Source organism: Mesoplodon densirostris, chromosome 2, assembly GCF_025265405.1.
Source record: "Mesoplodon densirostris isolate mMesDen1 chromosome 2, mMesDen1 primary haplotype, whole genome shotgun sequence".
In the NCBI taxonomy this organism is placed as follows: Eukaryota; Metazoa; Chordata; class Mammalia; order Artiodactyla; family Ziphiidae; genus Mesoplodon; species Mesoplodon densirostris.
Genome location: NC_082662.1, coordinates 143,523,288 through 143,544,339, shown reverse-complemented (window position 1 = coordinate 143,544,339; position 21,052 = coordinate 143,523,288). Strand labels below are relative to the sequence as shown.

Sequence of the window (21,052 nt, the reverse complement as noted above, 5' to 3'; positions counted from 1 at the left end):
CTCGGCCACCCTGCACTCTCTGGGAGCATCACAGTCTCAGAGCTGGAAGAGACGCTAGAGAACACCCATTTTACAGATGAGGACACTGAGGCACAGAGGTGGCATGGGTCTTGAAGCCAGTTAGTGGAAGAGCTCCCAGCCGGGCTCTCTCTCTCAACCTTAGATCCCCTCCTTCTGCTCTTAGTTTTCTGCAAAGCAGGTAGCAGGGCAGAGAAGCAGAATATGCAGCAGGGTGATCTGGCTCCCAGTAGCCTGGGAGCCCAGTGACCCAGATTCAGTCTGATAACCAAGAAGCAGGCCCCTGAGATTCCACACTCCCCCCGCCCCAAACTGGGCAAGACAGCCTGGAGATGGGGAGTAGGTGGAAGGCTGGACCTGCTCTGCCCCCAGGATGAGGCCCCCCTCTCTCAGACTGATGGAGGGGGGCTCTGACTTGCTCTCGGTGCCCCCCAGGGAGCAGGTTCTCCAGGGCTCCAGGATTTAACCAAATCTCTGCTCATCTCGGCAAGAGGGAGGCTCCTCTAGGAGCTGCGTTAACTCTTTCAGCCCAGAAGGCCTGTCCAGGCCCACTAGCCCATCTGGTTGGGAAGCCTTGCCAAGGGGGCCAAGGTTATGGCTCCATCATGCACAGTACCTAAGTGCCTTACCTGGGGCCCAGGTGAGAGGGTGTGGACGAATCAATGAAACTCCTCCTCACTGGTAGAAAAACAAGGCTGGTTCCCAGAGACTTGCTGCAGCTCCCAGAGGGGCTTATTACCCACTCACCCCCCAGGCAGCTGTGTGCGGGGCAGGGGAAAGCGGGCCCGATTCCTAGAAGATGTTACTAGTTCCCCAAACCCAGGCACGGGCCCTGCACTGAGAGCTATTACCGGGTGAGCAGGCGGTGGCTTCTTGCCTCCCAATTAGTCACTGCTTTCACTCCCTGAGCAACACCCTGCTGGCTGCACGGGAGGTGGGGTGAGGGTACAGGGCAGAGCCAGACTCCCAGGGGGCCAGCAGGAGGCACTCGGCCCTAGGAAGAGCTCCTTGGTAATGGCCAAGCCCCTTCCCCTGGGACCCTGGGGAGGGTGAGAGCAATTCCAGCCTCTCCCCAGGCTGAGGCAAAAGCACCTCCGACCCAGATATGCCTGGAGCTGGGAGGGGCGCTCCTCAGCTCAGAGTCCTCCCCCGTCTTTCTGCCTCCCTAGGTCCTTCTCAGCCTCCAGCCAGACTCTCCCTGTGCAGGGCTGAGGCTCCTCTCCTTCGCTCCCCACTTCTGCCTGGAACGCTCACCATGGGGACACCTACCAGGAGGAAATCACACTTGCTAATGCTGGTGGCTGTGGCCCTTGTCTCCACTCCAGGTAAGAGGGCCTGTCTGGACTCCGAAGCCTAGCAGGCATGATCATAGCGTTATATCATTGCTATTATGTTAGTGATGACTACAGAAATAATTGACTGCACTGCTGTGGCACTTCAGTTTGAGGCCATTTCCTTATAAAATTTTCCTGTTTGTGGATTTTGCTTTCCCTTTGAGATTAGGAGGAGAGGGAATGAGTCTTTGTCGTATTGTAGATGAAAAAAGCATGATCCAGAGAGGGTGAGGGACTTGCCCTGGGTCACACAGCAAGACTGTGGCACAACCAGATCTCCACGACATCAGCCCAGAGTTGCAGCCTCTTAAGGCTGCAAGATTAAATTAAAAATTAGCTGCTTAGTTGTACTAGCCACATTTCAAGGCCTCATAGCCGTGTTGGATAGCACAGATTATAGAATATTTCCATCATCACGGAAAGTTCTATTGGATAGTACTGCTCTAGGGTCCCCTGACCACACAACCCTGGGAGGGTTCCTCAGGACAACAATGAAGCCTGGCAAATGGAACAAGCGTGGAACGGGATCTGGGAAGAGGTGAGGCAGAGCAGGGCGTGGCCCAGGAAAAAGGCAAGAGGGACCCAAGCAAGAGTTCTCAGGCCAGGGGTGCTTCAAGTGCGGGGAGGGGAGGAAGGCGGTTGGCAGAAGGAAAAGGAGGGCACGGAAAACCGAGCCATGCAGGCCAAGAGGCCCGGGCTGGCTGGATTCTGGAGAGTGGGCTAGGGAGGCGGTATGGGAGCCCCAGCCTGTCTGACCTGGGGTAACTTTCCAACAGCCTGCTGCTGCTCGGAGGGGCCTGCTGGAACCGCTGCTTGGCCTCTCTGCCCTGACCCCCAGCCCAGATCAATAGACGTTTCTTTTTTCCTTAAAGATCTCCATGGGAGAAAGAGTACCCATCCTCTGGTGTCCTTCTGGAGTTCTAGCTATACCTCAGGCTCCACCCCCCGACCCCACAGCCGCTGCAAGGCTGCAACCAGCACATTTTAAATTCTTCGTCTCACCAGGGAAGGACTCCACTGGCATAGTTTCAGATGTTCTCATTATGTCCTAACCGCCTCCCAACCCAGCATCCAAGTCAGTGAGGCTGCTGGGAAATAGGGGAGCCTCCCAGGCCCCCAGCTCCAGGCCTAGCTCCCAGTGCCAGGGCCCCCCGGGTCTGGAGGAGCTGCTGGGGTGGGGAGCCCAGGCTGCAAGGGGCAGGAGACACCCACCCCAGAGAGAGTGGCGGACGTACCCGGGCTCCTCCGTGTTCCCCACCCTCAGGGTCAGTCAGTGCTGGGACCCCATCATCTGAGGTAAGCAGTATGCACAGCATCCGCAGTCCATAGACCCAGAGAGGCAGGAAGGCCAAGGGAGACGGGACCTGGTCTGCCACCTCCAGCAACCGCAGAGGCAGGAGTGGAACATCCCATGGCTGTTCCCACCCCCTAGGAAGGGGCCTCAGCTCTTAGCTGTCTTTGCTCACCTACCCTGGGGATGCAGCTTTGGATTCCTGCACCCCAGTGCAAAGAAGGGCAGCATGGCTTCCCCTCCATGGTCTCAGCTCCCTAAATCTCCTTCCTCCACGAGGTCCTGATACCTGTGTTTGGGGGAGCAGAGTTGTCAGGATAGGGAATCAGGAGAGAATCAGAGAGGATGCCAAACAAGGACAGCACAGAGTGGGTGGCTTTCCCTGGGAGTGTGTGTGTGTGTGTGTGTGTGTTTGTGAGTGTGAGAGAGAGAGAGAAAGTGCATGTGTGGGTGGATGTGTGTGTAGTTTCAGAGGGAGGTGTGGGGTGAGTGAGGGTGTGTCTGTGGATGTTTGAGAGGGGGGAGATGTGAGCGAGTTATTGCATGGAGGGCATGCTACATTTGAGGGGATGATGAATGTGTATAGAAGGCCTTACACACAGTGCCATGGCTCTCAACTCTATCTGCTCTTCAGAATGCCCGTGAGGCCCTTTTAAAATCTAGATTCCTGGGCCTCACTCCTAGAGGTTCTGATTCAGTACCTCCAGGATGGAACAGCATCTCTGATGGTCCTGATGGGAAACTGAAGTCAAGAATTCTGAGCCCTGTGGTTAAGGACGCTGGCTGTCGGGGGAGGCTGGCCGGGGTCCACACCCCTAGATCTGCTCCTTCTCGCTGTGTGACTTGGGGCAAGTTATTTAACCTTCTAAAAGTCTCAGTTTTCACATTAACCAAACGAGAAAATGGCACTGCCTACCTTGTAAAGAGGTTATGAGAAAGAAATGTGGAGCATGGTATTTGATAAAGAGTTAGCCCTCGATAAATAGCATCTATTTTGTTATTATGAATGCCTAGATGTAGATATAAATAAGTATATGTGGACGTTTGTAGCCATATGTGCATGGGAACGGATGTGTGTATAAATGTGTATATCTGACTACTGGAGTAGCTTAGAGGGTCATGTATGTATATATGTGTGATGTCTGTGGCATATAAGGAAGTGTGTATACGTGAGAGGTGGAAAGCATGTGTCTGTGGATATTGCGTGAGGGTGTGTATATGGCTGAATGCCGGAGAGAAAGCTTTTTCCGGAAGCTTAAAGTATCAGTGTGCCCCAGGCCCACTCAGCCACCATCCGCCCCCCAACCCCCACCCCACCACCATCCAGACAGAGTTACTGGAAGCTGCTATTATGCAAGGTTGTTCCCAGCAGCCTGGCTGCCTCCGCTACCCCTCCTTTCCCTCCCCTCCCAGCAGTCCCAGCTGGGGCAGGGGTCCCTACCCTCCACCACCATCATTAACTTAGGATTAAGCTGGGCTCTCCAGCCGAGATGATGCGCCGCCATCTCTGAGGCCTGGGGCGGCAATGAGGGATAGTGATGGGTGGTGGGGAGGGGGGATGTGGGATGCCATTTCAAGGAGCCCTGCCTCCTGCCTCATTCTGAGAGCGGCTTAACAGCTGCCATCACTCCCAGGGGTCCAAGGCTGGGCCTCAGCTGTGGCATGGGGCCCACCCCCACCCCTGGACTAGGGCTGACAGCTGGATGCACCAGGAGAGCAGGCACTAATTGGTTAATGGGGATCCCCCCACGACCCACCAAGGAGGGCCTGAAATCAGCTTCATGGAGGGTTAGGAACCAATTAAGGGTGGCCTGGCTCCCGCCTGACACCACAAAGCAAAGAATGACCGGCCGCACCAGTCAGCAAACAGAGGCAGATGTGAAACACTGCCCTCTGCCTCTCAGACCCTGCCCCGGTGAGCCTGGACAAGGGGACACGAAGAGCAAGGCATCTGCCCCGGGAGGGGGCCAGGCAGGAAAATGCCATCTGCATGTGGGATACCCATCTGCCCAGCAAATTCAGGAACCCGAGGTCTAGAGCTGCGTATGCCACAGGCTTGCCCTGGAGGAGCTCCCAAGTCGCTCCCTTTTCTGGGCCTCTCTTTCTTGAAATGTCACAATGGAATTTTATAAAATGCCCCAAAGCAACCTATACGTCGTCCACCCACCACTAAGCCTTCCTCTTCCCCTGACCCCCACCCGGCCCCTTCACTTGGGTCCAGGAGACCGTGGCTGAGTACACACCCTGTGTCAGGCTGAACCCTGCTACAGACCCTGGGAGGGGGGTTCATCTTCTTTCCATTTCACAGGTGAAGACGCTGAGGCTTAGAAGGGTCCTGTAACAGCTAATAGAGGCCCAGAGCCAGAGCACGTTCTCTCAGGACGCCCTCCCCAGAAGGAACACTAGGCTCCAGGGCCACACCTCCTCTCTCCCCCTTTTTAGCCAGTGGCTTCCATGCATCTCTCAAGGCCCATCTCACACCCTGCAGGTCAGCTCTTCCATGAGTCCCCTGACTGCTTCCACTCCGAGGGTCCTTCTTGAACCTAAACCACTATTAGGGCTCTCGCCTACTGTCAGTTTTCTGTCTTCCTCCCTGGATCGCAAGCTCCTTGAGGAAGAGGGACTGTGTCTTACTCATTTTGCTACACAGTGCCTCGCCCAGTGCTAAGTATACAGCAGGTACTCAATATCTGAGTATAGGAGGGGTGACTGACTGAACTAATTGACTAGATGGGGTCTGCCCAACCTATTGAAATTCAAATGTTAATTAATTATAATTAAATAAAATTTAAAATCTGGTTCCTCAGCTGCACTAGCCATATTTCAGGGGCACAACGGCTAGTGGTAAATGGCTACTGTACTGGACAGGGCAGAAAATGGAACCTTTCCATCATTGCCGAAAGTTCTATTGGACAGCGCTACCCTGGAGGCCAGGCTCCAGCTGGCCCCTAGGCCCTGAGACCTCTGGTGGTGTCCCCCATCTGCAGCTTGGAGCTCAGCCTGGGGATCCCCAGCCACCTTTGGGCCTGTCTTTGAAGACCAACCCCTCGGTCTGCTATTCCCAGAGGAGTCCACAGAGGAGAAGGTGACACTGGCATGCCGTGCCCGGGCCAGCCCTCCGGCCACCTACAGGTGAGACCCTTGCAGTGGTGCTGGGAGGCCCTGGGCTGTGGGCAATTTTTTGTCACATCAGTCCCTCTCCGCCCCCACTGCAGGTGGAAGATGAATGGCACCGAGATGAAGCTGGAGCCAGGCTCCCGCCACCAGCTGGTCGGGGGCAACCTGGTCATCATGAACCCCACCAAAGCCCAGGACGCCGGCGTCTACCAGTGCCTGGCCTCCAACCCAGTGGGCACCGTCGTCAGCAGGGAGGCTGTCCTCCGCTTTGGCTGTGAGCCCCACGGGGTGCCGGGACACTTTGGGGGTAGAGAAGACAGGGCTGGAAGAAGTGTCCAGAAGGGCGGGTGACTACTTCCCCATGGAGCCTGAGCTGGGGAGGGTCCCCCAGGCTTGGAGGACAGTGCCTGAGCACACGGTCTCCACCTCCAGTCCTGCAGGAATTCTCCAAGGAGGAGCGAGACCCAGTGAAAACCCACGAAGGTTGGGGTGTGATGTTGCCCTGTAACCCACCCGCCCACTACCCAGGTGAGTCAGGCCCCTGGGCGGTGTTAGACAGAGGGCACAGGAGGGGCTTCTGGCCACTCAGCAGAAGAGGGATGGAATAAGAGGTGGTGAGTGACCCTTGGAAGCACTGATCCCGGGGTGCCCAACTCTAAATGATTCTGTGCCCCACCTCCCATCAGACTGGGAGGTCCCCAAGGGCAGGGGCTGTTTCCCCAGCAGACAGCACTCCCTGAGGGCAGAGATAAAGTCGCATCTTCCCTCTAGGTCTCCCCTCAGCCCCAGTTCAGAGCACAGGGGCTCTCAGGACAGGGTCTACAGATCCCCAGCAGCGTGTTGAGGTCCTACCCAGAGTTGCTCCATTAGCCCAGCACCCCCGGTTTCCTCTAACTCCCCATTCCTAGGCTTGTCCTACCGCTGGCTCCTCAATGAGTTCCCCAACTTCATCCCTACGGACGGGCGCCACTTCGTGTCCCAGACCACAGGGAACCTGTACATTGCCCGGACCAATGCCTCAGACTTGGGCAACTACTCCTGCCTGGCCACAAGCCACATGGATTTCTCCACCAAGAGCGTCTTCAGCAAGTTTGCTCAGCTCAACCTGGCTGCGGAAGGTCAGGGTCAGCGGGCAAGGCGAGGAGGAGGGAGCTGAAGGGGTCAAGGGGCGTTGGGAAAGGGGGTCTTCACTTTGAAGTTGTGAAGAGCAGCTCAAAGGGCACAGGGTCTGGGCCTGGACCCCAGGGTCTTCCTGCTACATGGCCTCAGACCCTTGCTGCATGCCCCCAAGGGGAAAGGGAGTCAAGAAAGTGTGGGCTCTGAGTTGTGCTGAGATCCTAAGCACAGGAGCACCTGATCTGGATCTGATGTGTGAACCCTCTCTCCCCAGACACCAGGCTCTTTGCCCCCAGCATCAAGGCCCGGTTCCCAGCAGAGACCTATGCGCTGGTGGGGCAGCAGGTCACCCTGGAGTGCTTCGCCTTTGGGAAGTGAGTGGTGGGGGAGGGAGGGGACAGGCCAGGGCACAGCCTCTCAGAGCCCCTCAGGGAGAGGGCAGGCAGGGCCGGCTCTCAGTCATCTTGGTGCCTTCGCAGGGTCTAGCAGAGTGCCGGACCCACAGTGGGTAGCAACCGCCACTCACTGGGCACTAACTCTCTGGCTGAGGCATCTTCCCAGCAACGTGCATGATAGGCTCAGGCAGCTTATACAACACCCCAGGCTGGGGGCAGGTAGCATGGTGCGTGGACCCCAACCCAGCCTGCCTCGTTCAGCTACTAGCTCTGTCACTTGCTGGCTGGGAGACCTTGGGTAAACCACCTAACCTCTCTGTGCCTCAGTTTCCCTATTTGTACATGGTGATAATAATAGTACCTACCTCATGGGGTTGTTATGAGGATTGAATGAGCTAATATATGTACAGCGCTTAGAATAGCATCTGGTATTTAGTAAGTATTCTATGGATGCTAACAGTTATCTCTTAAAATAGAAAATGTATCATAGAGCTCTAACTCTCTCAGAAAAAGGACTCACTGGAACAGGGCTAAGCAAATAGCAGGTACTCAATAAATGTTTGTAGAATGAATGAAAGAATGTGATTTGTGCATTGGTCCCCTCCTCCCTCACATATCTCTCCTCACCCAAGATGCCCCCTGCTTTGTGGAAAGTTATTGGGCTTCCAGAAAATCCATATTTAAAACACATGAAGGGTAATACGTTACCTTGTAAGACTCACTGATACCTCAGTCCATTTTAGTACACAGATTACTAACAACTTAATCCCCTTTGAAAAGTAGAGGCAAGGCCCTGTTGGGGAGAGGAGGAAGGGGACCTGTAAAGAACCAGGTTGCAGGCCACTGCTGAGGAGGGTAGGCCCAGAAGAGGCCAGGGCAGGGTGGGGGCAGGCAGGGAGGTCAAGTCAGCTTCAGGGAACAGACCACCTACGCTCTGAGCCTCCCTGGGAGAGGCCCCTCCTCCTCTCCTGGCCGCTCTCCCTCTGTCTCTTCCCGGCCCTCCTGCCCGTTGTCCCCACCTGCCCAGCATCTCAGGGGGGCCTGGGTTGGGGGAGGAGTTGCAGGCACAAGGGAGTCTGCCTAGCTCAGCCCACCCCCTCTGGCTTTGTCTCCCCTGCCAGTCCCGTCCCCAGGATCAAGTGGCGCAAAGTGGATGGCTCCTTGTCCCCACAGTGGGCCACGGCCGAGCCCACCCTGCAGATCCCCAGCGTAGGCTTCGAGGACGAAGGCACCTACGAGTGCGAGGCGGAGAACTCCAAGGGCCGCGACACCGTCCAGGGCCGCATCATCGTGCAGGGTACAGAGCCGGACACCCTGGCCCCCTGCCTTCCCCTGTCCTTGAGGAAGCCGACCCAAAAGTCAGGGAGGAGATTAGGCAGACCCTTGCTGAAAATTTCCTGCCCACGGGTTGCACTGGGTATGGGACCAGACGAGGCTGGTCAGCTCAGAGCTTCAGTCAAGGTTGCAGAAAGCACATGGAAAGCATTAGAATGACTTAAGTCGCTAAAACAGTTACTGGCACAGGCACGTAGTGCCAGTTGTCTTGAATCTGCTTCTCCCCAACCCCTCATCCCGGAATGCGGCTGGCGCCCTCTGCTGTCTGGCGCAGGAGCTGCAGCCCTGCAAATCCAGTCCAGTTAATTCGCGGAGCTCCTCCCAGCTCCTCCCCAGCCCCTCCCCAGCCTTGCTCTCCCTTGCTCCCCGCAGCTCAGCCCGAGTGGCTCAAGGTGATCTCAGACATGGAGGCTGACATCGGTTCCAACCTGCACTGGGAATGCGCAGCCGCCGGCAAGCCCCGGCCCACAGTGCGCTGGCTTCGGGATGGGGATCCTCTGGCCTCCCAGGTAGGAGACCCGGGGCTTCCTTCCACACACCCAGCACACCGTCCTCTGCTCACCTGGTTCCCTCACCCTCCAGATCTCCTCCCCTTCCGCACGCTGGCAACCCTTCTGGGCCAATTAGGGTGCCACAGGGTAGTTCTAGGTGCTTCTCTCCATCCCAGAGTCACATGGCCTCAGGCTGGTCAACTGGATAGGGTCTGGAGGGTCCAGGGACCTGAGTCCAGGCCCAACTCATCCACAAAAGCACTATGTGGTCCTGAGTGTGTCACTTGCCCCTCTGGCTTCCGTGTGCAGACGTGCGGGGAGGCCAGGGGGAATCTCTGTCCTGGGATTCCAGGTGGCCCTGGATAGGACCGGGCATACAGGCGCCCCCTCCAGGCAGCCCAGTCTCCACTGCATCCACCCCATAAGCCCCCACCCAGTGGTCCTGACCTTCTGCACAGGCCCGGGTAGAAGTGCTGGCCGGAGACTTGCGATTCTCCAAGCTGAGCCTGGAGGACTCAGGCATGTACCAGTGTGTGGCGGAGAACAAGCACGGCACCATCTACGCCAGTGCCGAGCTGGCCGTGCAAGGTAAGGGGCCCAGGGAGAGAGGACATCCCCGGGGACACCCAGGTAGGGGGCGTTAGGGGTTGTGAGTTGCAGCATTTCTAAACACACACACTCACCTGGCAGTTTTCCTTAGCTTTCCAACAGCTTCTGAGTAGAACTCAGGGATTTAAGACAGGAGATGAGACACTAGATGGAGCTCCCAGAGGACAGGGTCTCTGGCTTGACCCGCATCTGAAGTGGACAAAGTAAATGTCTGCTGCCATGAAAAAAAGGTGGCAAAAGTCACTGAAAACCAAATCAGCTAGATTTGGGTTTAATGCAGCCCCTTTGCCTGTGTGACCTTCGGCAAGTTATTAATCTCTTTGTGTTTCAGTTTCTTGAATAATAAAATGTGGGCAATAATAGCCCAGCCCTCATACAGCTGCTGTGGGGATTAAAGGAGATGATAGAGCTAAAGCATAAAGAACCTGCCCATCACATAACAGGTGCCCAGTAAATGTCAGCTAGTCCAGTATCCTTAGATGTGTGACTTAAGCTTGTAGTCTGTTTCCTCATCTGTAAAATGGACAGAACGGCACCTACCTCATCCAGTTGTAGTGAGGCTTAACTAAGACTCATTCATTCATTCAACCAGTATTTCTTCAACACCTCCTAAGAAGTGAACATGAAAAATAAGGTCTCTGCCTTCAAGTATCTTACAATCCAGTGGAGAGCGGGGGGCAAATAAACAAAAAATCAAACAATTAAATAAGATAATTTCGGACAGCCATAAAATATACAGTATAAAGAAAATCCCACAGAGTGCTGTGGGTAAGGTGGGCCAGTTAGAGGGGATGGTCAGGGAAGACCTCTCTGGAGAAGTTGCATTTGGGATGTGAACCAACCATGTGAAGATCTGGGGGCTTTCCAAGCGAAATGTATAGTAAGTGCAAAGGTCCTGAGGCAGGAAAAATCATGGCATCTTCACGGAACGAAAAAAAGAAGAAGAAAAAAATGGCCCAGGTGATAGAGCACAATAAGTGAGGGAAGGAATGGAGCAAGATGTGATCAGAGAGGTAGGGACTCCTTTGTGAGCCCTTGGGAGGCATTGGACTTCATTCTGAGTGTCTGTTTTGTGTTTTTAAATTGATATTCCTGGCAGCTGGGTGGAGAAGAGATTGTAGAAAGAAAATGCAAAATCAGGAAGGCCAACCAGCGGAGATCTGGTGGCAGTGGGGGTGATGAGAAGGGGCTGGATTCTGGCTATTTTGGAAGTGGTGCTGCTAGGGGTCACTCGTGGATTGACCATAGAGGGAACATAAAATGTTTAACATGTAGCCAGGTGACATCTGACTCCAGGGCAACGAGTGCTGGTTTGATTCCCTGCGTGACTGTGGGGCACTCCCCCTTCCTTCCAGCACTTGCCCCTGACTTTAGGCTGAATCCTGTAAGGCGTCTGATCCCCGCAGCCCGAGGTGGAGAGATCGTTATCCCCTGTCAGCCCAGGGCAGCTCCGAAGGCCGTGGTGCTCTGGAGCAAAGGCACTGAGATTTTGGTCAACAGCAGCAGGTACGAGCCCCACCCCACCTGAGAAATTCCTGCTCACCCTCTCTCTCCTTGGAGGTGAGTCCCCTTCCCAGGACTGTAGTGTGTCACTGGGTTGGCCAGATCTGCTCTGTCCTTGCTGCAGAGTGACTGTAACTCCGGATGGCACCTTGATCATAAGAAACATCAGTCGGTCAGATGAAGGCAAATATACCTGCTTTGCTGAGAATTTCATGGGCAAAGCCAACAGCACGGGCATCCTGTCTGTGCGAGGTAAGGACCATGGTTCGGCTGAGGTTGGTGACTCAGCCACCACGGGGTGCCGTCCCTCCTCGCCATTGGGCTCTCGTGTTCCCATGTTCCTCCTAGTTTGGTTTTGAGGCTACCCCAGGATTCGGTTTCTCTTGGGACTGCCCCCAAACACCGCCATCCAGGATATGCTCCTGCCTCCCTCCCACGCACTCATGGGGCTGCTGGGAGGTCAGGATGCTGTTGGCCACGCTGTCTGTTCTCTTTCCTGGGGCTCAAGACAGAGCCTCTCACCCTGCCCTGCTGCCCCTGCCTGGGCCTACTTCCTCCCCTTCCACTCAGGGGCCCTTTGTCTTGGCAGATGCAACCAAGATCACTCTAGCCCCCTCGAGTGCCGACATCAACTTGGGAGATAACCTGACCCTGCAGTGCCACGCCTCCCACGACCCCACCATGGACCTCACCTTCATCTGGGCCCTGGACGACTTCCCCATCGATTTCGACAAGCCTGGGGGTCACTACCGAAGGGCCAGTGTGGTAAGGCCTGAGGCCAGAGAACCCAGGGCTCCTCCCTCCTTCTGGGCAGACAGGGGACCCACGAGAGCCATCAACACCCCCCAAAGCTTTTCCCCCTTCCCCCGGGAATGCCATGACGGCAAGCTCATCCCTGAGTTCATAAGCACCCTCCCTTAGACGGGCAGTTCCCCGGATTCCACCCGACGTCTATGCATTTAGAAGAGGGTTAGGGTCAAACCTGGAATTCCAGACACCGAGCAAGACTCACTCCCGTACTCTTGTTATCCTGCCCCCCAGCGCAGATGATATCATTAACTTGAACCATCACTGACTGTCTTCTGTCAAAAAATGTCGTTTAATCCCCAGTGGTACCAAGTAGAGAGTAGCTGATCCCTCCCATGGAACAGAGAGGAAGAGCGAGGTGCAAAGGGTCTGGGGAAGTAACAGAGCAGGGGACTCTGAGCCCTGCCTCCTGTCCCCTGCCTCATGCACTAGCCAGGGCTGCTTCCTCTGACCCGCCCCGCTTCCTGTCCCCCGTGTGCAGAAGGAGACGGTTGGGGATCTGACCATCCTGAACGCCCAGCTGCGCCACGGTGGGAAGTACACATGCATGGCCCAGACGGTGGTGGACAGTGCATCTAAGGAGGCCACAGTCCTGGTCCGAGGTGATGGGTTTCCCACCCCACCCCCTCCGTGACACCCTCAGAGGCCAGCTGGGCTATTCTGACCTTCGCTCCCTAACTAACTCCCACCTCTCCCTGAAAGCTGTGGGAAGGGCTCCTAACAAGTCTGTTGAGCTGAACTCATCCCGTGGTTCTTCGCAGGTCCTAAATGAATAAAATATTCTTCCTGCAAAGCCAAAATTGTAAAAAAAAATCCACTCCTAACACATCCCAAGACTGGAGAACTTGCTGAGGCCAGAAGTTTCAAAGCCTCATGCTGGGAAATCTATACACAACTCTGTGTGAGAGCCTCTGTGACCCCTCCAGCCTTGGACACATCCTTCCTCCTCAAAACACCCCGTCCGCCACTCACGACTGCCCCCATTCCTTGCCCTCCCAACCCGGTGTGTGTTTCCTGCGCCCTCTGCTGCTCCCTCTTGGTACTGCACCAGCCCAAGCGAGCCTGAAGGAGGTTGGCTCAAATTTGTTGCTCTGACCTCTTGGTGCAGGTCCGCCAGGTCCCCCAGGAGGCGTGGTTGTAAGAGACATCGGTGACACCACTGTCCAGCTCAGCTGGAGCCGTGGCTTTGACAACCACAGCCCCATTGCCAAGTACACCCTGCAAGCTCGCACTCTACCTGCAGGGAAGTGGAAGCAGGTTCGGACCAGTAAGTGTGAGGCCCCACCCAGGTCAGTACTGATTAGGCCTGGCTATAGGTGGGGGCAGGGGTGGTGGTGCTGGGGGTCAGAGGCCAAGGCTTCGAAGAGGGACAAGTGTAGACTCCCTGCCTGCAGGGAGCTCCCAGGCCATTAGGGAAGATGGTCACACAGGCGGCAGAAGAATGGGGAGAGAGTTGGAGGGGGAGGCACTCAGTCTGCACCCCTGAAGCATTGGCAGGACTATTAATGGGGCAATGAAAACATTCGTGGGGGTGTGGGGTGCACACAACATCTTACAAAGGCTCCAAGGCAGGGAGGTCTACGAGTTTCCCAATCATTCCTGAAAAAGGTATTGAACTCTTAATATAGCGGGTACCACCGTGAGAGCTGGGTATAAAAAAGTGATTCATACCCAGTCCCTGCCCTTTCCATCCAGATCAGTAAATGAAGTGCAGAACAATGACTCCCTGGTGCCTTGCAGATCCCGCCAACATCGAGGGCAACGCCGAGACCGCCCAGGTGCTGGGCCTCACGCCCTGGATGGACTATGAGTTCCGGGTCTTAGCCAGCAACATCCTGGGCACTGGGGAGCCCAGTGGGCCCTCCAGCAAAATCCGGACCAAGGAAGCAGGTCAGAGCCCTGGGTGAGAAGTAATGTCAGGGCACAGACCCTAGCCCCCTTAAAGGGAGCCCCAAGCAAGCAGCAATTACATGGAGTTCCAACCCTGCTCACCAGGCTGAGGACTCTAACAAAACAGATGAGAAAGGAACACAAGTCAGAGCGAGGCCGCAACACTGCACAACGTACTGTGTCTTGGGCCACAGCCTGTCAGGGCTGGAAGCCATCCAGTCCAAACCCCTCATTTAAAAAATAGGCCAACCTTACAACTGCATGTGAATCTACAATTGTCTCAAAGTAAAAAGTTTAATTTAAAAAAAAAAAGGAAAAACCATTCCATGTGAAGGAAGGGTCACACTGGCAGAGCCTGGACTTGAACCCAGGACCATGGGGTGATGGGCAGATATCCTCCCTGGAAGTGCACGAGCTGCAGGAATCAGTTAATGAGGAAGGGGTGTGTGTGTGTGTGTGTGTGTGTGTTGTGCAGGGCACTAAGTAAGCAGCCGGTGCTCTAAGTCCTTCTTTAGATGGTTTCTTTGGGAGCAGGAGGAATGGACAATCTGCCCACAACCCTCCCTGAAAAGCAGGTAGGTGTCAGAACCTGAGTGGGGAAGGAAGGGAAGAGGTGAAGGTGAAGGCCCAGAACAAGAGCCCTGGGATCCTGAGACCAGCAGCATGGAATCAGGACCTGCCTCCCCTCCACACCCACCCAGGCCTGCCCCACTGGATGTGTAATGAGGGTCTGCCTTTTTGTGTCCATAAACATGGTTTCCTGTGTGCCCCATGCTGACTCTCCAGGCTCTTTCTGGAATCATTCAATATTTTTAACTGGTACCTCTCCTGAGTAAAGAATTCCAGAAGGAGCACTTTCTTTGATTGAACTTCCTGGACAGTCAAAGGGTGAGGAGTGGTCTCCTTCACTGTAGTATCCAGGAGTTGAGCACAAAGACAGCTATGATGCAGAAGAAAGATGATGAGATTTCAAATCAGAAGAGCTGAGTTCAAATTCAAACTGTGACATTTATTAGCTGTGTGACTTTAGGCAAGTCACTTAACTGCTCTGGGCCTCAATCTTTCCACTCTGAAAAGGGTAATATTAATGCCCACCTCACAGGATCAAATGGGTAATGTGTTTAAGTGCCCTTTGCAAATGAGAAGGCCCTAAAGTATCATCAGAACCAAGTGATAAGTCTCCAATTGCTGGATCATCTACAGAAATATTTTAACCCTCAGCCAAGTTACCCCCTGCCAAGCTTCATGATCTAATTAAATGCATTCTTGTTTTAATATCAGCCTTTTGAATACTAGAGGCAATTAGGAAATTAAGTCTGCCATGAAAATAAAAAATAATAATATTAAAACAACCTGTAACCCAAAAGAAATGTTTTTTGGATTAACTGCAGTTCTGAATTATTTATTCCCCTTAATTTAAAGCAAATTGGAGTTGGTCTCTGCTACTTAGTTTAAACCAACAAGAGGGATCAGGATAATGATCATTTATGGAGTGTATACTATATATATTGCTAGCCACTGTCTTATTTAATTTTATTCTTCTTACAGCCTTTGAGAGAAATATTATTATCCTTATTTTACGGAGAGGGGAATCAGAGGCTCAGAGAGGTTAAGTAACTCGCCCAGAGAAACTCAGCTAGTAAGTGGCAGAGGTGGAATCTGATCTCAGGTCTGCTTGACTCCAAAGCCCATGTCCAGAGGGACTCTTGAAGGACAAAACCAGGTCCCATTGGAATAGTTTCAGAAGGATAGGTGTTAACTCTTCTCTAAATGTTTGGTAGAATTCACCTGTGAAGCCATCTGGTCCTGGACTTTTGTTTATTGGGAGTTTTTAAATTACTGATTCAATTTCAGTACTGGTAATTGATCTGTTCATAGTTTCTATTTCTCCCTGGTTCTGGTTCAGTCTTGGGAGATTTTACTTTTCTAAGAATTCGTCCGTTTCTTCTAGGTTGTCCATTTTATTGGCATATAGCCAGGGCCCATTGGAAGGGTGTCCTTGTCCTAGGATGCTTTTCGGTCTCAGACTCAAGAGCTTTTTTCTCCCTCACTGCCCATTAACTGTCTGTATCCCTTGGCCCTGACAGCCCCCTCGGTGGCACCCTCAGGTCTCAGAGGAGGTGGTGGAGCCCCTGGAGAGCTCATTGTCAACTGGACGGTAAGCTGCAAGGACAGAGGCAGGACTATGCCTCCAGTTCTCTGGGGGGACAAGTTCTACCCCACCCTCACCCCCACCCGCACCTGGTGGGACTCGTCTCAGGAGTTGAGCGGCATGCAGAGAGGACCCAGACAGAGCCACTGCACGGTCCTGACTCCAGAGCAGACAAGGTCCCTCCCCTCCCCTGGTACCCACTGCAGGATGGAACCACCGCAGTCCTGGGGCCACCCCTCTTGGTGAAGGCTGGGTGGGGCTGGAGGATGGGCAGGGAAACGCAGCCGCGGCCCCTCGCCCATGCCACGCTCTTGCCCCTCAGCCCATGTCCCGGGAGTACCAGAACGGAGACGGCTTCGGCTACCTGCTGTCCTTCCGCAGGCAGGGCAGCACTAGCTGGCAGACCGCGCGGGTGCCCGGCGCCGATGCCCAGTACTTCGTCTACAGCAACGAGAGCGTCCGGCCTTACACGCCCTTTGAGGTCAAGATCCGCAGCTACAACCACCGTGGGGATGGGCCTGAGAGCCTCACCGCGATTGTATACTCGGCTGAGGAAGGTGGGCCACCCCGGGGCCCATGCGGCATCCCCACCCCAGCAGCTTGTCCACGGGGTGTAGGGTGGGGGAGCACTCCTCACACCCCTGCTAGGTTCCCTAGGTGGGGTGGAGAGGGCACCTGGCTTCTAAGCCACTGGTTTCCTTCCTAGCCCTTGCTACCTCGTCTCCCCTCAGGCCTAGAGGAGGGAGGCTCTCTGGAAAGAGAAGTGGGCCCCGGGGGATGCTCTGAACCCTGCACCCTGGCCTCTATAAAATCCTAAGAGAGGGCAGTCCCAGTTGGCAGCTGCTCTGTAGGGCACAGGGAGTGCCTGGGAATCCAAACCCATTCTGTGTCGGTCCCCAGAGCCCAGGGTGGCCCCTACCAAGGTCTGGGCCAAAGGGGTCTCATCCTCAGAGATGAACGTGACCTGGGAACCGGTGCGGCAGGACATGAATGGTATCCTCCTGGGGTACGAGGTGAGCACTGACCTGGGCTGGGAGAGGAAGGGGTCGGGGGGGGTCAAGGCACAGGGGCACCTCATGGCTTGCTAGTCCTCCTCCAGGAATCACTCATTCACTAACCAGGCACACAGCACGCAGTCTATGCAGCACCATGGACGCAACCTCGGCTAAGCCCCTATGGCTGATGCCTGTGGACAGCCTTGAAGTTACTGCTTGGCTCGAGCCGGCACTGGATGCTGTGGGAGCCCAGGGGAGGAGGAGTGGGTCCTGTAAGGGGCATAGCCTGCCTGTTTCATGCCAGAGCCCAGTTAGCCTGGCATCCTCAGGGCTGCAGAGAACAGCATGGCCTCCCCTGTGTACCAGCCTCTCATCCTGTCCCTGAGGAGCTCTGGGCCCAGCAGTTTCTGACCCAAGACTTGGGCCCACTGGTGACTCCACACTGGGGTACATGCGGGGGTGGATGGAGAGTGAGAGAAAGCGAGAGGAAGGGAAAGAAGGGCAAGCAGGAAATGTCATTGTCTAAGGGAGAATCATCATACTAGTGATGTAAATTCCATTCAGGAGAGTCAGCTCTGGGCTTTAGCACATGGGTTAGGTGAGCCCCACTGAGGAGATAGCTGCAAACTCTGCCATTGATTTGGAAGAATATCTAGAAGGCCTTGGTGTTACGAGGTCTATGACAATGGGTTTGCATTTACTCAGCAGCCCTCATAAGCTTGCTGGAGTGAGGGCCGGGGGACAACTTTGCAAGTACAATATGCGTTTCATAGCCTTTAACAGAGTCCCCACGGGATTCCTTGAATTAATTAAATGGGTTGGTTTCAGCAGGCCATCGCTAGGTTGAGTCAGTGCCCACACCCCCGCTCCCTCGTTCAGCCCACGTATTAAGCGCTCTCGTTGGACTGGGCACTCTGCTGGGCACCAGGAAGGGAGCAGCAACTTACACCAACTTGTCCCTTCTCCCTTGGAGCTCACGATCTAGTGTCTAGTTTCTGAGACCTGAGACTGAGTTACAAGCACCAGCGAGAGGAGCAGGATGCAGGTGTCCAGAGCCAGGGTCAGGTTAGCCCCGAGGTCCTGGGTTTGACTGCTGACCCTAGGGTACCTCTGCCCCCTTCAGATCCGCTACTGGAAAGCCGGGGACAAAGAAGCAGCCGCTGACCGAGTGAGGACAGCAGGGCTAGACACCAGTGCCCTAGTCACCGGCCTACACTACAACACCAAGTACCACGTGACTGTGCGGGCCTACAACCGGGCTGGCACTGGGCCTGCCAGCCCTTCCGCCAATGCCACGACTGTGAAGCCCCGTGAGTCTGTCAGCCTGGGTGGGGGTGGAGGGGTGTATTTTGGAGGGGGCGCCTCTAGGATCACTCTTTCCCCGAAAGACAAATGCTCCAGTCCACAAGCCCTGGGCAGGACAGAAACAAGGCAGCACATCTAATAATAATGAGGGAATGGAATTCATGGCCTCTGAAGTGCCTCCCTTTTCTCCAACCTTTGTTGGAGTTTGTTTCTCAGGCAGCGGTGACAGAATGTTCTGGGTACAACTGCTTTGGGCAGACATCTAGAAAAAGGCTGGCTAAAAGCAAGGGGGTGAGTGGTGGGGAAACATTGGGAAGTCTCCCCAACTCTCTCCCTCCTCTGGCAGCTCCACGGCGACCCCCTGGCAACATCTCCTGGACTTTCTCGAGCTCCAGTCTTAGTATTAAGTGGGACCCTGTGGTCCCGCTCCGAAACGAGTCTGCAGTCACAGGCTATAAGGTAAGGAGGGGATCAACCAGGCATTGAACGCTGAGGAAGAGCTCACTTGTACTTCCGGCAAACACAAGGGAGCTGCAGTTTCTAGCCAGAAGGATCAGAGTTAGATGTAAGCAAAGAGTTTGGGATTGTGAGAGGTGTGAAACTCATGAGCAGTTCTTCAGGGAGCATGTAGTAGCGACTAGAAGAAAATGGTATGACTGGGGAAGGGCAGGGTTCACGGGGGCAGCGATGGACTGGGTGAAGTCTGGGTCCTTCTGGTCTAAGGAGTCTGCAAAACCAGTTCAGCTGCTTGCAAGCTTTTCTCGTCCCAGTGAGGAGCTTGTTCAAGAGCCTGGACCTGGTCAACAGGGAACAGGAGGGGTGAGGAGGCAGGACCTCGAGGGCCCAGAACCATAGGGGCTCCTCCCATTCCTGGGGCTAGGGAAGAGGAGAATCAGTCCTGGTGTAAGGAAACTCTTGCCTGGCTAACCCCCTTCCCACAGATGCTGTACCAGAACGACTTACACCCGACTCCCACGCTCCACTTCACCAGCAAGAATTGGATAGAAATTGCGGTTCCTGATGACATTGGCCATGCCCTGGTGCAGATTCGGACCACAGGGCCAGGGGGGGATGGGGTCCCCGCAGAAGTCCACATCGTGAGGAATGGAGGTGCTGTCTCTCCCCTTATCCCCCAGGAGTATCAGGGTCCATCCAGATGCCTGATGCAGGAATCATTCCCACCCAAGCCAGACCCCAACCCAGCCAGACCCCAAGGGGGAAAAAAGCAGGCAGGCAGGAACCAAGTGCAAAGTAGCCCTGGAACAACTGCCCTTGCTGCCCCCCCCTTCCCACTCCCAAACATCCCTGAGGGCCGAGAGGTGAGTGCGCTCCTTTCACGGGAACAAAAGCAAAGGTCCTACAAAACAGCGCAGGAGGAGGGCTTGAGAACACCTCCCCATCCTGAAGCCAGCCCTCTGTGAATCTCCTTAGGAAAGATCTGGATTCTGTCCTGAGGGTGGGACAGGGATGTGCAGGTCCCAGGCCCAGCTCACTCAGCCCATTTCCGCCTGCTGGTTTCAGGCACAAGCATGATGGTGGAGAACTCGGCAGTCTGTCCAGTCCCACATCCTGGCACCGTCCTTGGTCACTCCGTGGCGACGCTGATCCTCATAGGCTACCTGGAGCTCTGATCTCGGCACCCCTCCCTCTCTGCCACAGCTGGACACCCACCTCTGATGGACACAGCCAGCTGGCCCCAGTCCCTTCCCAATGCCAAGGTGGCCCAACACTGTGCCTGAGAATGACTGGTTTTAAATACCTACTTTAAGCAGTGCCCTTTTCGTAGGAGGTAGGATATTTCATATTCTGCCACAGGATAGAACCCATGCGAGGAATTTTTTTCTTTAAAGCAAGAGGCACCAGACAGTAACTTCCATGATGATACTGAACCCTATGCCTGGGCCCTCTAGGGTGCCTGGATGGAAGGAAGGCCTACAGGAAGAAGGGGGTTTAAACAGGTATCTGCGCGTCAGCGGAGATAGCACTCTGGGACCGCATATGGACTCTGCTCCAGAGAGCGGAGTCCTAAGCCCGGGAACACTGGACAGGAACGGGACAAAGCTTAAACAGCAGCATCTCTCAGTCTAAGGAGAGGGCCAAACCTGGGGACCAGGGACTCTCCTACTTTCTCCTCTTAAAGGACAGCACGGCTGGACCCTGACATTGTCCTGGATAACTCCCTGGAGGCCCCTGCCACCTGCCTTGATGGCTGAGAACCAGTGCTCTGGTGTCTGAGGCCGGGAGCCTGAGCCCTTGCAGCTCTGGGGGGCGAAGCTCCCAACTGCTGGGTGGGAGCCAAGAAGGGTTGAGAAGCTGAGACTCCTGGTGGAAAGGGGCACCAGACTTGGCCTGAGGCACAGTCACCATCAAGGTGACGTTGCCCTCTTAGCCAATACTGCCAACCCGACCCTGTCACCCCAGAGTGACAGAAGCCACTACAGGTGGCTGGGTGACTAAAGGGCTTGTATTGGGCAGGTACCCCACCACACCAAGCCCCAGCCTGCACGGTCCCTCGCGGGTTTGAGTAGGAGGCTGCCTCCACCGTCCTCCAGCAGAATGCAGCTGTAATTGTGTGTCTGGAGTCAGGAGTCTTCTGAGAAGGGCAAAGGATAAATGCAGCCCTACCTGCTCGCAGGAACGCCCTGGGCCACCTGGCGACCCGTCCCCCAGGCTGCCTCGGATGCTCTTTTGCAT

At 55.0% G+C, this 21,052-nt stretch overlaps 1 protein-coding gene across 1 annotated transcript; it reads left to right on the top strand.

The window, feature by feature from the left end:
• Positions 1 to 1,273: 1,273 nt before the first annotated feature.
• Positions 1,274 to 19,989, top strand: CNTN2 (contactin 2). The gene is made up of 22 exons (XM_060088443.1): positions 1,274 to 1,343; positions 5,631 to 5,775; positions 5,859 to 6,034; positions 6,193 to 6,288; positions 6,669 to 6,878; positions 7,151 to 7,250; positions 8,393 to 8,568; positions 8,979 to 9,115; positions 9,556 to 9,685; positions 11,062 to 11,212; positions 11,334 to 11,461; positions 11,799 to 11,974; positions 12,498 to 12,618; positions 13,125 to 13,283; positions 13,757 to 13,906; positions 15,994 to 16,064; positions 16,381 to 16,615; positions 16,959 to 17,071; positions 18,177 to 18,363; positions 18,705 to 18,817; positions 19,300 to 19,468; positions 19,880 to 19,989. Exons 1-22 carry the CDS (start codon positions 1,274 to 1,276, stop codon positions 19,987 to 19,989), a joined length of 3,123 nt encoding a protein of 1,040 aa, XP_059944426.1.
• Positions 19,990 to 21,052: the final 1,063 nt, after the last annotated feature.

Coding starts and splice junctions, on each gene's coding strand:
- CNTN2 (XM_060088443.1), top strand. CDS start 1,274: ATGGGGACACCTACCAGGAGGAAATCACACTTGCTAATGCTGGTGGCT. Junction 17,072..18,176: donor GTATCCTCCTGGGGTACGAG/GTGAGCACTGAC, acceptor TGCCCCCTTCAG/ATCCGCTACTGGAAAGCCGG. Junction 18,818..19,299: donor CTGCAGTCACAGGCTATAAG/GTAAGGAGGGGA, acceptor CCCTTCCCACAG/ATGCTGTACCAGAACGACTT.